This window comes from Rana temporaria, chromosome 8 (assembly GCF_905171775.1).
Source record: "Rana temporaria chromosome 8, aRanTem1.1, whole genome shotgun sequence".
Lineage (NCBI taxonomy): Eukaryota > Metazoa > Chordata > Amphibia > Anura > Ranidae > Rana > Rana temporaria.
Window position 1 is genome coordinate 171,353,433 of NC_053496.1, and position 14,814 is coordinate 171,368,246.

At 46.6% G+C, this 14,814-nt stretch overlaps 1 protein-coding gene across 1 annotated transcript; it reads right to left on the bottom strand.

Annotated features, from left to right (window-relative positions):
- Positions 1-9,407: 9,407 nt before the first annotated feature.
- Positions 9,408-14,785, bottom strand: LOC120909362 (oocyte zinc finger protein XlCOF22-like). The gene is made up of 5 exons (XM_040321117.1): positions 14,629-14,785; positions 14,102-14,274; positions 12,506-12,685; positions 12,296-12,419; positions 9,408-12,141 (listed from the first exon to the last, which is right to left on the bottom strand). Exons 2-5 carry the CDS (start codon positions 14,240-14,242, stop codon positions 10,706-10,708), a joined length of 1,881 nt encoding a protein of 626 aa, XP_040177051.1. The 5' UTR covers positions 14,243-14,274; positions 14,629-14,785; the 3' UTR covers positions 9,408-10,705.
- Between the last annotated feature and the right edge of the window lie 29 nt (positions 14,786-14,814).

Here is a 14,814-nt window from a genome sequence, read left to right on the forward strand (position 1 = left end):
CATCATTTGGCACTGTAATGGCTGAGGCAATAAAAGGCTAAGTCCACTTTCTGTAAAAAAAATGTATACGTTTCCTTGAGGTTGAGGTCTGTGCCATGGGATAGACCTTAAGTTATGGGAGAGGAGAAAGGACCGCTGAACTACAAATACACTATATTGCCAAAAGTATTGGGTCACCTGCCTTTACACAACCATGAACTTTAATGGAATCCCAGTCTTAGTCTGTAGGGTTCAATATTGAGTTGGCCCACCCTTTGCAACCATAACCGCTTCAACTCTTCTGGGAAGGCTGTCCACAAGGTTTAGGAGTGTGTCTATGGCAGGGGTCTCCAAACTTCACAAACAAAGGGCCACTTTATTGCCCTTTTGACTTTAGGAGGGCCAGATTGGGGCCAGCAAGGGAAGAAAAAGTGACGGGCCCGGCATCAGTGAAAACATATATGGCCTCAGGGTTGGTGGTCAATAGGAAGAGGAGTATTCCCCCTATTAGTAGGAGTAGTATCCCATCATTGGTATCAGTGGATAATATAGTGCCCCATTGTTGGTGTCAATGGGAGGATTAGTGCCTCATGTCAGTGGGAGGAATTGTACCTCAAGGGCTAGATAAAGGCTAGCAAAGGGCCACATCTGGCCCTCGGGCCGCAATTTGGAGACCTCTGGTCTATGGGAATGTTTGACCATTCTTCCAGAAGTGCATTTGTGAGGTCAGGCACTAATGTTGATGAGAAGGCCTGGCTCACAGTCTCCGCTCTAATTCCTCCCAAAGGTGTTCCATTGGGTTGAGGTCAGGACTCTTTGCAGGCCAGTCAAGTACCCAAAACACACTCATCCATGTCTTTCTGGACCTTGCTTTGTGCACTGGTGCGCAGTCATGTTGGAACAGGGGCCATCCCCAAACTGCTCCCACAAGGTTGGGAGCATGAGATTGTCAAAAAAATTGTATGCCGACACCTTAAGAGTTCCTTTCACTGGAACCAAGCCCAACTCCCGAAAAACAACTCCACACCATAATCCCCCCTCCTCCAAATGATTTGGACCAGTGCACAAAGAAAAGTCCATAAAGACATGGATGACAGAGTTTGGGGGTGAAGGAACTTGACTGGCTTGCACAGTCTTAACCACAACCCAATAGAACACCTTTGGGATGAATTACAGTTGAGACGGCGAGCCAGGCCTCCTTGTCCACTTCAGTGCTAGACTTCACAAAAGCACTTCTGGAAGAATGGTCAAACATTCCCATAGACACACTCCTAAACCTTGTGGAGCCTTCCCAAAAGATTTGAAGCTGTTATAGCCGCAAAGGGTAGGCCAACTCAATATTAAACACTACGTACTAAGACTGGAATGCCATTAAAATTCATGTGCGTGTAAAGGCAGACGCCCCAATACTTTTGGTAATATAGTGTACTTGAGGCTCAGGTCTGTACCAAGGGATAGACCTTTAGCTATAGGAGAGGAGGGAGGATGGCTGAACTACAAATATGTTCTACGTCACCACACTAATGCACCCAGCTGTGCTCATCCACCCTAGACACACTGGGGGGATATTGACAGCCAGATTTTGAATAGGGATGAAGTTTGATCCACACCCAGAAGAAAGTTGTCACTCCCGCCCAATCAAAGGGCACATGCACAAAGGGGCTTATGTCATCAAATGGTGGAGAATGCGGGCAAGATGGGAATTGCAGTAATTACTAGACATGGGCACACTGAAATATTTTGTTTCGTAATTTCGTTTTCGTCCGAAAAATACATTTATTTAGTTATTCCCGAAATTCGTTCTTATTTATTTTGTTTTTTGTAAAAAAAATGCATTCGTCCGAAAATCCAAATTAAGGTCGAACCTGTCATTGAAGGCTTATGGTGTCTGTCGAATGTTATAAGAAGAAGAAAAAATAAATAAATTCGACAGCATCTTTAAAAAAAAAAGAATTTTTCAACTCTCCATGTCTCTCTATGTCGAATCTTTTCTCTCTATGTCGAATCTTTTCTCTTTATGTAGAATAATATTGGACTTCTAGAGTTAAGGTTAGGCACAGTTAAGGTCGAATCTGTCATTGAAGGCTCATGGTGTCTGTCGAATGTTCTAAGAAGAAGAACAATAAAAAAATAAAAAAAAGAAGATTCGACAGAATCTTTAAAAAAAGATAAAAAAAATTTGATTCTTCATGTCTCTCTATGTCGACTCCTCTTTTCTCTCTATGTCAAATCTTTTCTCTCCATGTCGAATCTTTTCTCTCTATGTCGACTCCTCTTTTCTCTCTATGTCGAATCTTTTCTCTCTGTCGAATCTTTTCTCTCTATGTCGAATCTTTTCTCTCTATGTCGAATCTTTTCTCTCTATGTCGAATCTTTTCTCTCTGTCGAATCTTTTCTCTCTATGTCAAATCTTTTCTCTCTATGTCGACTCTTCATGTCTCTATAATGTCGAATCTTTTTTCTCTATGTCGAATCTTCTTCATGTCTCTATAATGTCGAATCTTTTTTCTCTATGTCGAATCTTCTTCATGTCTCTATAATGTCGAATCTTTTTTCTTTATGTCGAATCTTCTTCATGTCTATAATGTCGAATCTTTTTTCTTTATGTCGAATCTTTTCTCTTTATGTAGAATAATATTGGACTAATAGAGTTAAGGTTAGGCGCAATCGACCGCAACGAAAACGAAAATAAAGCATTTGTTTATGTCGGATCTTTCGGTTTTCGTTTTCTGTGCTTTCGTTATCATTTGTTAAAACGATAACGAAAATACCCGAAATTCGGACGAAAATGCATTCGGACAAAAACGAATGCACATGTCTAGTAATTACATCATATGGATCCTGGAACCACGCACAGCCACACTAATTTAAGAAAATAACAGAATGAGGCACAAGAATCGCCCTACAGTTCTGGTAAGAGTTCAAGTGCATTTTTTTGCTATGACGTGCCAAGTTACACCCTAAATATGGTTGTAGCATGGTTCTAAAGGTGGACTTAGCCTTTAAGAAGAAAAAAAGGGAGTTCTGGTGGGGATATTTCAACACTGATCGTGAGAAGTAATTCGGAGCCAGAATAAGTTTGAACTTGCCAACAAACCACGCAGAGCACAAAAAGTTTTTCTTTTTGGTGGCGTTGTCCTTTAAATAACACCTAAAAGGCAACTACTTACTCGCGAGTGTATGTAAAGTGAGTGTACTTAAAGCGGGGTATGCCTGTATACAACATAGAAATAACATTGTACTGCTGAAACAGAAAGTGAAAAGTTTTTTTTAAATCTCTTTGTTCTTACTGATATATTTTAATAGTAAATTATCTTTTACTACTTTCGCACACTTGGCTAAAATGCAGTTTGGAAGTCGACCATATGATGGCGATACCAATTTTAATATTATTAAAAAAAAAGATATGAAATGAACAATTTGTCGTTTTTAATTCTTAGTTGTTTTACATACATATATCTCGACTTTTATAACATGCCTTGGATGACTATTACAAGCTTTCACCCAGGCTTCACAATTCTTTCCTGTATATTTTTTCTTCCTATGATCATTGGCTCCATCTAGCGGCCAAAATGCATTACATTTTCTGATTGAGGTATTTCAGAAAAGTACAGTGGAACCTCGGATTACGAGCATAATCTGTTCCAGGAGAATGCTCGTAACCCAAAATATCAAAGCAAGTTTCCCCAGTTCCGCATTGACTTCAATGACATGCAATACCGCATTCGGCCAGAGGTGGGGGGCGCCAGAGAGCCTTGGAAACAGCCAGAAAGGCCCGAGGACAGCTTGGCTGACCTCGGAAAAACTTGGGAACGTAGTATTTCTGAGTCTTTCCCAACGGCTACGATCGGCTGCGGCGCCCCCCCCCCCCGCCACAGGCCAAACACGGTACTTCACACCGCTTTGGCCTGAATCCTGCTCGTGTTGCGAGACAACACTCGCAAACGAGTTAACCGCGTTACTCGCAATCCGAGGTTCCATTTTGGAAGCTAACAATCATAGGAGGTCATAGCATTAGAAAAAATAATGGAAAAGACTACCGCTCCAAGCCCTGCGACCTATGCTGTGCTCCCGCCCTGTAGTACGGACAGGGGCAGACTCTGCGCTGATCCGTGGAAAAAAGAAATGTTCCTGGACTGGCGCACTCTGATAGGCGATTTATTGAAACAAAATGAACAAAGGATAAAATCCAAAGCTGTATAACATCCAAAAATTCATGCAACGCTGCAATCAATGGTAGAAGGTGGACATAGGGGACAAAAAAGCTAACATGTTTCACATCATGGATAGATGCTTAGTCATAGCTCAGAAAAAATACAGAGAAAATTCATGCGCCTTGTATGAATGCTTGTGACGTTCATCCAACGAACGTTTTATTAATAGACCCCCTTTAGCTTAGGCTTTTAAAGGGAACCTGTCATAAGAACATGCAGTACAGTGGAACCTTGGTTTACGAGTAACGCGGTTAACGAGCAACTTTTTAAAAAAAAAATCAGACTTTGTGAGTGTTGTCTCGCAAGACGAGCAGACTTCAAGCTAATGGGGTGTGCCGTACCGCATTTGGCCAGAGGTGCCGGTGACACTTGGAATGGTTCGGAAATACTCCGTTCCTGAGTGTTTCTGAAGCTTTCTGAGATCAGCTGAGCTGTCCCCGAGTATTTCTAAGACTCTCCGGAAACCTGGAGGAGCGGGCGTTCTTAGACAGGCTGTATTTGGGTGCAGTATGCCCTAGGTAACACCCACATGTGATGCTGGGCTTCCATAAATAGAAGAGGCAGGCCTGGGACTGTCAAACTGGGGAGGAAAGGGCTAAATAGTGCTGGATGTCCTCCAGCCAGTAAATCAGACTGGTTCTATCTGACTTGCTGAAGCTTCTAATGCAAATAGTAAGAAGCTCACAGTGTGCAGTGAAATCAGAGTAAGCCATTTCAGTTCTGGAGAGGAGCCTGTACAACAGTGCAAGACTAAAGCTTTAAGGAAAGGCTCCGCAGCAGGGACACATCATTAAAGGGGTTGTAAACCCTCCTGTTTTTCCATCCTAGGACGCACCGTCTCTCTGCCTGGGGTTCTCGGCTCCTGATTGGATAGATTGATAGCAGCGCAGCCATTGGCTCCCGCTGCTGTCAATCAAATCCAATGACCTGGGGGGCACGGGCGAGTCCTGCATTTGGCGGCTATGGACGCCAAATGCTGGACACGGGAGCGCACCGCAAGGTAAAGGGAGAGCGTTTCTCCTAGGGGGTTATCTGATGCGCTGAGGAGCCGCCAGGGGGACCCCAGAAGACTGCGTTCTGGGCCACTCTGGGCAAAATTAACTGCACAGCGGAGATAAGTATGACATGTTTGATGTTTTTTATTTGAACCTTTATTATCGCTTTAATAATATACACTATATTACCAAAAGTATTGGGACGCCTGCCTTTACACGCACATGAACTTTTAATGGCCTCCCAGTCTTAGTCCGTTGGGTTCAATATTGAGTTGGCCCTGCCCTTTGCCGCAATAACAGCTTTAACTCTTTTAGGAAGGCTGTCCACAGGGTTTAGGAGGGTGTCCCAACTCCAGTCCTCAAGGTGCCCCCAACAGGTCATGTTTTCAGGATTTCCCTCAGATGAATTGGCTGTGGGAGTTACTAAGGCAGTGAAACTGATCAAATCACCTGTGCTAAATAATGGAAGGTCTGAAAACATGACCTGTTGGGGCGCCTTGAGGACTGGAGTTGAGAAACACTGGTCTATGGGAATGTTTGACCATTCTTCCAGAAGCACATTTGTGAGGTCAGGCACTGATGTTGGACGAGAAGGCCTGGCTCACAGTCTCTGCTCTAATTTATTTCAAAGGTGTTCTATTCGGGTTGAGGCCGGGACTCTGTGCAGGCCAGTCAAGTTCCTCCACCCCAAACACGCCCATCCATGTCTTTATGGACCTTGCTTTGAGCACTGGTCCAAATGATTTGGTGGAGGGGGGGAGATTATGGTGTGGGGTTGTTTTTCAGGGGTTGGGCTTTGCCCCTTAGTTGCAGTGAAGGGAAATCTTAAGGCGTGGACAATTTCATGCTCTCAACTTTGTGGGAACAGTTTGGGGACGGCCCCTTCCTGTTCCAACATGACTGGGCACCAGAGCACAAAGCAAGGTCCAGAAAGACATGAATGAGCGAGTTTAGGGTGGAGGACCTTGACTGGCCTGCACAGAGTCCTGACCTCAACCCGACAGAACACCTTTGAGATGAATTAGAGCGGAGACTGTGAGTGCCTGACCTCACAAGTGCGCTTCTGGGAGAACGGTCAAACATTCCCATAGACACACTCCTAAACCTTGTGGACGGCCTTCCCAGAAGAGCTGAAGCTGTTATAGCTGCAAAGGGCGGGGCCAACTCAATATTGAACCCTATGGACTAATGGCCCTTTCACACGGGGCGGATCAGTAATGATCCGCCTCCGTGTGTCCGTCAGCTCAGCGGGTATCCTCCGTAAAATACCCCCGCTGAGCTGTCGACTGACAGGGCGGTCCCCGCACACTGTGCAGGGACCGCCCTGTCTTTTCTCCGCTCTCCCCTATGGGGGGGATCAGATGAACACGGACCGTATGTCCGTGTTCATCCGATCCGCAGACGGAAGAAAAAATAGGATTTTCTTCCGTCTGCAAAATCGGAGCTTTGCGGAGGCGGGTGATTACAGGTGACAGCGGATGTTCATCCGCTGACACCCGCAATCACATAGGGACCAATGTATGTCCCGTTTTTCATCCGCAAACGGATGGATGAAAATGCGGACATACGGGGCCAGATCCACAAAGAAGTTACGGCGGCGTATCTATTGATACGCCGCGTAAGTTCTACGATGCGCCGTCGTATCTTTGTTTTGTATCCACAAAACAAGATACGCCTAAATGGGGGCTAGATCCGACTGACGTAAGTCTTAGTACGCCGTCGGATCTTAGGTGCATATTTATGCTGGCCGCTAGGTGGCACTTCCGTTGATTTCCGCGTAGAGTATGCAAATTAGCTAGATACGCCGATTCTCAGAACGTACGTCCGGCCGGCGCATTTTTTTCCGTTTACGTAAGGCTTTTTTGGGCGTAACGTTACCCCTGGGTCTATGAGGCATATGCAATGTTAAGTATGGACGTCGGGCCAGCGTAAAATTTTCCGTCGTTTGCGTAAAACGTTCGCGAATAGGGCTTTGCGTAAATTACATTCACGTCGAAAGCATTGACTATTTGCGACGTGATTTCGAGCATGCGCACTGGGATACCCCCAAAAAAACGTCATTTACCTGGGGTCAAGTAGAATTAACATAAAACACGCCCACATCTTATCCATTTTAATTACGCGCCCTTACGCCGACACAGTTACACTACGCCTCTGTAACTTACGGCGCAAATTCTTTCAGGATACGGAAACTACGATGTAAGTTATGGCGGCGTAGTGTATCTTAGATACGCTACGCCTGCCTAAAGATAGGCAGATCTTTGTGGATCTGGCCCACGGTCCGCACGTGTGAAAGGGGTCTTAGGCTGGGATGCCATTAAAGTTCATGTGTGTGTGTAAAGGCAATACTTTTGGCAATAGTGTATTTTTTTATTATAGCGGGGCAGGCTCCAAACATCCATTATATTTTTACTGCTGTGCCCCCCATAGAGTAGACTTCTCCTTACTTTCTGTCCAAGTGACCAGTCACTTACTTCCTGTTACTTAGACAGGAAGTGAGGGGGCCACCTCGAAAAAAAGGGGACATGGAGAACATTTAAATGCAGGTTTAAATCAATGATGAATAAGGACACCAGACACTGAGTGTGTTTTTATTGCTTTTATTACATTTTCTTACTAAAATAGATATTCGCCAATTAGAGCCCAACAAAAAACTTGCTTTACTGCTTGCGTACCCACTACCAACCTTTCGCTGAAGGGAAACCATTCACTATAAACGCTGCCAGCAAGACGTACATCCCATCCCATTATATCTATGTGATATCCCCCTTCTTTATCTAGAAGTTCATGCAGTGCACTTTATCCCTATAGGACAGCCCAACTCAGTGATGGCGAACCTCGCCACCCCAGACGTTTTGGAACTACATTTCCCATGATCCTCATGCACTTTGCAGTGTAGTTGAGCACCAAGGGGAGGTGTAGTTCCAAAACATCTGGAGTGCCAAGGTTCGCCATCACTGGCCTAACTCATATATGTGGCAGCACAGCAAGTGGTATAGAGCAGGGGTCTCCAAACTTTCTACACAAAGGGCCGAATTACTGTCCTCCAGACTTTAAGGGGGCCGGACTGTGGCCATCAGGAGTATAAAATCCCCCGTCATTGGGAGGAATTCTGCCCCATCATCGGTGTCATTGGGAGGAATTCTGCCCCATCATCGGTGTCATTGGGAGGAATTCTGCTCTATTATTGGGAGGAATTCTGCCCCATCATTGGGAGGAATTCTGCCCCATCATTGGTGTCATTGGGAGGAATAGTGCCCCATCATTGGGAGGAATTCTGCCCCATCATTGGTGCCAATGAATAAAAAAGCACCCCAAGGGCCGGATAAAATCAAGCAAAGGGCCACATCTGGCCCCCGGGCCGCAGTTTGGAGACCACTGGTATAGAGGAAAGAAACAACCCACGAGTGCCACACACCATCAGGACCCGACAATCACTATAGCAGAAGCAGCCCGGCCTGGTCCTGGCTATTCCCTTTGACGCGTTTCACCCTGCCCGCGGGGCTTAGTCATGGAGTTGGGCCTTAAAGTGATAATAAAGGCAATGTTTTGTTTTTAAATAACAAACATAATTACCTGCAGTTATTTTGCACAGAGCAGCCCAGAGCCTCCTCTACTCGGGTCCCTCGCCGGCGCTCCTGGCCCCTCCCACCCAAGCAGGCTTACTCCCGAGCCACCGCTCTACATGTCCACACACACACACACAGCCACGGCTCAGCCCCATCCCCTCTCTCTCGCTCCTTAGTGGCTCCCGATGCGGTCTCAGCCAACAAGGAGGGAGAGTCCCCAGAGATCCGAGGCACTCATGCACATCGCTGGATCGCCATGGGGCTCAGGTAAGTATTGGGGGGCGGCTGCAGGTAAAAAAAAAAACTTCTGCCTTTAAAACCACCAATGTGCCACATATATGTGTCGCTGTGTTATTTTTTAGGGGGGAGGGGCACTCATTCAGAGCCCACAGAACTCTAAATGAGCTTTCACTGATAGCTCATGGTCAACTACTGATGATTGGGAACCGGTGGGATGAGCTCCCCATGACATCATCACTGTGTAGCTAATCACAGTGCTGCATGATAGGTAGCCCCTCCTATCGGTTTCGGGCTCCATGGCTCTCCCTAGGGCTGGGCGATTTTGGGCAAAAAAAAAAAAAAAAAAAAAAAACTTGATTCACGGTTCGAATCAAGTTTTTTTCCTGATGGTTACCGCGCCGGCAGGAGTTTTTAGGCGAGGCCTAGTCCACCGCAATCCTGGGAAAAGACCTGCGGACTAGGCTGAAGCCACGGCCTTGCCTAAAAAATCCTGCACACAGCTCGCCGCGATCCTGGGAAAAGGCCGCGGCTTCGGCCTAGTCCGTGCCGTCTGTCCTCGCACCCTTTTCCCAGGGCCGCGGCTTTCGGCCTAGTCCGTGGAGCGCCAGTCCTATGAAAAAAGAAAAATCGATTCGGTCAAAATCTGAATCAATTTGCCCTTGCAACTCGATTCAGATTTTAAACCGATTTTTTCCCCAGCTCTCCCGCCATGTAATTTCGATTTTGCTAAACTCTATACCCTACAATAATTTTATCAAGCTTTGTTAGAACAGAAGGAATTCACGTCTCAATCCATCACGTTTCCAAAAATATATATATATATAATATTCCTTAATTTTTGGCTCAGTGGGCGGGGAACGTGTTCCAAAAGGGATTATTTTACAAACTATAGTTCCTGAGGACTAAAGAAGAAGAACTTGTAATTCCACCAACCAACTTTAGTTTGCCATAAGCCGGGCCTGTAAACTAGGCTAATACTATATTTTGAGCCTCCCCACATGGCAGAAGTGGTCATCTTCTAGGTTCACTTGAAAAGGCTGAACTTTTGTTAGAGTGAAGGAATGGGGGGGGGGGGGGGTTTCCTCTAAGTAGTTTACCAAAGTTGGTGAAGTTGGACTCAAGAAACTGACTTTCCTCCGAGTGGTTTACCAACGTTGGTGAAGTTAGACTCAAGAAACGGGCTTTCCTCCGAGTGGTTTACCAACGTTGGGGCAGTTAGACTCAAGAAACGGCTTTCCTCCGAGTGGTTTACCAACGTTGGGGCAGTTAGACTCAAGAAACGGCTTTCCTCCGAGTGGTTTACCAACGTTGGGGCAGTTAGACTCAAGAAACGGCTTTCCTCCGAGTGGTTTACCAACGTTGGTGAAGTTGGACTCAAGAAACGGGCTTTCCTCCGAGTGGTTTACCAACGTTGGGGCAGTTAGACTCAAGAAACTGGCTTTCCTCCAAGTAGTTTACCAACGTTGGTGAAGTTAGACTCAAGGAACGGGGCTTTCCTCCAAGTAGTTTACCAACGTTGGTGAAGTTAGACTCAAGGAGCGGGGCTTTCCTCCGAGTGGTTTTCCAAATCGATGAAGTTAGACTCAAGGAACGAGGCTTTCTGCTGGGTGGTTTACCAACGTTGGTGAAGTTAGACTCAAAGAACAAGGGGATTTCCTCAAAGGGGTTTACGAACGTTGTTGAAAGATTCATCGCCTACAAAAGCTTTTCATGTTCCCTGTAACATGATGGTATCCCCATGAGTCCTCGAATGTTTGAGAAAGTCTGACTTATTCCTGTAACTCCTTCCACACACAGAGCAGGAAAATGGAGTCTCTCTCGTGTGAACCCTCTCATGCCGGATCAGAGCCGAATTGCAAACGAAGCCTTTGCCACAGATGGGGCAGGAAAATGGCTTCTCCTCCATGTGATATTTCTGGTGTATCCTTAGCTCTGAGGAGCTCACGAAAGACTTCTCGCAGGTCGAGCAAGAGTAGGGCTTCTCTCCCGAGTGGATGCGCTCATGGACAACGAGGTGCGACCGGACAACGAAGCCTTTCCCACAAACATGGCAGGTGAATGGCCTTTCCCCTGTGTGAGTCCTTTGGTGGACGGCGAGAATAGAGCTTCGGGAAAAACACTTGCCACAATCGGGGCAGGAGAATGGCTTATTTTCCCCGTGGCTCCTTTTGTGTTTCTCAAAGGACGTCCCGTACTTGAAGCACTTCCCGCACACCGAACATGAATACTCTGTCTCCTTGCTGTGAGCTCTCTCGTGCCGGCTGAGGTAGGAACTGTTGTTGAAGGTCTTCCCGCACACCGAACAGGAGTACGGCTTCTGCCCCGTGTGAATCCTCCGGTGGATGATGAGGTTGGAGCTGCTGATGAAACACTTCCCGCACTCTTCACAGGAGTAAGGTCTTTCCCCAGTGTGGCTCCGGCGGTGGGTGATGAGGTTGGACTTGGAGGAAAAACACTTTGCACACTCAGAGCACTGGAACGGCTTCTCTCCCGTGTGGACTCGATGATGGGCCAGAAGCTCTACTTTATAGCGAAAGGACTTCCCGCACAAAGAACAGATGACTCCGTTCCTTTGGGTCTGAAGACTTGGATCAATGTCCCCCAAGTCTTTGCTATCAGATGTGCACTGTGTATCTTCCACAATAAATGTGGTGACTGTGAAATCTTCTTCATCTCCTGAAAGGTGTTCTTCCTTAATGTGATAAGTGGGAGTAGATGTTTCAGAAGCTCCTTTGTGTGAGAGGGATTGGTCCTTCACCTCAGCAGATTGTATCTGATGTAAATGTGTGGAGACATAAGAGTCTGGGAAATGTTTTCTAGGTGAGAGGGGATCCTTAATCTGAGTGGAAGGGCATTGTGTCTGATGTGGGGGTGTAGAAGTGTTGGGATTTGGGGAGCATTCTCCTTTTTCCAGTGAGAGGACCTCGTCCTTAATAGGAGTCAGTATGGGACCCGTGTGACTGGATTGTGTAGAAGAACCAAAGTGCAGCAGATGTTCCTCACTTGACACAATTTCCTCCTCCATAGGAGTAATTGTAGTCATAGAACAATCTGCAGAGTTCTGTAGTAGATGTTTTTCACATTCCATGGGTTTCTTTTCAAGATAATCAGACGTAGGTTTGGCTTTGTCATCTCTACTTGAACCTGTTAATAAAAAAAAAATGAATTAGAATTCCTCCAATTTTACCGGAAACTTTAGATGTCCCATCATTATTTTCCTCTTTCAGCACCATCACCATAATACATGTATTATAAATGTGTTGCCTTCAAAATCCATTTTACCTTGACCAAACCGTACCTGGTGATGTGAGAGGCGGCCGGCTCTCCATCATGATGTCCTTGTAGAGATCCTTGTGTCCTTCTATATACTCCCACTCCTCCATGGAGAAATAGACAGTGACATCCTGACACCTTATAGGAACCTGACACACACAATGATACCGTCACCATCCAGACACATCCCTTGTCTGTTACTGGATAATGTCCCAGAATTCCCGGCACCGCTCACCTCTCCTGTCAGCAGATCAATGATCTTCTGGGCGACTTCTAGAATCTTTTTGTTGCTCCTTTCGCATGTCAGGGAGGGAAATGGAAGCTCCATGATGGGGCTCCTGGTCCATCCTTTGGACACATGTAGACAGTTGCTTGATGTCACGTGATCATCTGATTTCTTCATGGGTCCATAATCCTATGTAATGAAATATACATGTGTTACAGAAACATGACTACCTGCCCCATGCAACATCTCACCTCTCCGGACAGGTCTGTGTTTTATTAATAGTGATAAGAGTGATGTCATGTGACCTCCCAGAATCCTCCTCACCTCTCCGGTCAGGTCTGTGTTTCATTAATATTAATAAGAGTGACCTGACCGGAGAGGTGAGGAGGATTCTGGGAGGTCACATGACATCACTCTTACCTCTAATAATAAAACACAGACCTGACTGGACCTCTCAGAATCCTCCTCACCTCTCCGGTCAGGTCTGTGTTTTATTATTAGAGCTAAGAGTGATGTCATCTGAAATACTGCCGAGAGGAGAGATCACATCACTTCCCTCTTCCAGTGTTTACACAGGAGGAGGAGGTGACACGCTGGGGGAGCGCGCGGATTGGTTCAGAGCGATCCGGAGGGGGCGGACAAAAACGAACAGCCGCCCCCTCGTTCCGGATCGCTCGGACAGCCACGGGAACCGCCGCATGTACCGGGGGGGGGGGGGGGGGTCCCGATCGGACCCCTGACCCACGTCTAGGCAGGCACGTAGATGTGCCTGTCCGTGCCATTCTGCCGACGTAAATGTACATGCGGCGGTCCGGAAGTGGTTAATAGAGCTAAGAGTGATGTCACGTGACCTCCCAGAATCCTCCTCACCTCTCCGGTCAGGTCTGTGTTTTATTAATAGAGAGAAGAGTGATGTCATGTGACCTCCCAGAATCCTCCTCACCTCTCCGGTCAGGTCTGCGTTTTATTAATAGAGATAAGAGTGATGTCATGTGACCTCCCAGAATCCTCCTCACCTCTCCGGTCAGGTCTGTGTTTTATTAATAGAGATGAGAGTGATGTCATGTGACCTCCCAGAATCCTCCTCACCTCTCCGGTCAGCTCTGTGTTTTATTAATAGAGATAAGAGTGATGTCATGTGACCTCCCAGAATCCTCCTCACCTCTCCGGTCAGCTCTGTGTTTTATTAATAGAGATAAGAGTGATGTCATGTGACCTCCCAGAATCCTCCTCACTAAGGATGAGCTCCGGCGTGTTCGCATAGAACACGTGCAGAGCCCGCCAGGAAGTCGGCACCCGCGCTGCGCTAATCACAGCCAGGCAGACATTGTCCGATGCTCAGCTGCAGAGATCGGGAAATGTCTGCCTGGCTGTGATTAGCGCAGCGCTGGTGCCAACTTCCTGGCGTTCTCTGCACGTGTTCTATGCGAACACGCCGGAGCTCATCCTTACTCCTCACCTCTCTGGTCTGGTACGTGTTTTATTAATAGAGATAAGAGTGATGTCATGTGACCTCCCAGAATCCTCCTCACCTCTCCGGTCAGCTCTGTGTTTTATTAATAGAGATAAGAGTGATGTCATGTGACCTCCCAGAATCCTCCTCACCTCTCCGGTCAGCAGATAAAGGATCTCCAGGGTGAGGTTGATTAATCGCTCTCGTATCTCATCTCTGTCTTTGTACATCTTCTGGGCACCACTTGGCCCGGGTGGCGTCCTGGTCTTATATGACTGACCAACAAGGGGCATCGGTGAAGATCATGTGCTGAAGCGATCCTAACCTGAGCAACAAGATCGATTCCATTAAAAAACCTATTGCCGACTTCTATACAAAACAGAACTGTATCAAGAAAGGGTCCTCCCCCCCCCCCCAAAAAAAAAAACATATATGCCAGCTTCCCAATCCAGTGGTGCCGCCATCTTGGATGTGACGTCAGAAACTCAGAGCTGTCACTCAAGTGACAGCTATTCCTCTTTGGCCCCTCCCCCTGGTGCTGTATATACACAATATTTTTTATAAACACTATATATTACTTTGTATATTATTATAAAATACAAAAAAAATAAAATACTACTGCACATTAACCATTATTAGCTGCACATTTAAAGGACAACTCCCCCCCCACTGTACTCACTCCTCCAGCTCAGCCTCCCTCTGCAACTTCCTGACAACAGGAAGTTCCTGTGTAATCACTTCCGGTTGTCCCTGACTCGCTCACCTCAGGCTGGAGCCCTCCTCGGAAATCGTTCACGCCTCGCGCTGTGTCTGCGATAGGGAGCAAACTGTGACACTACAGCGGAATCGCCGTTGTAAGGAAAAC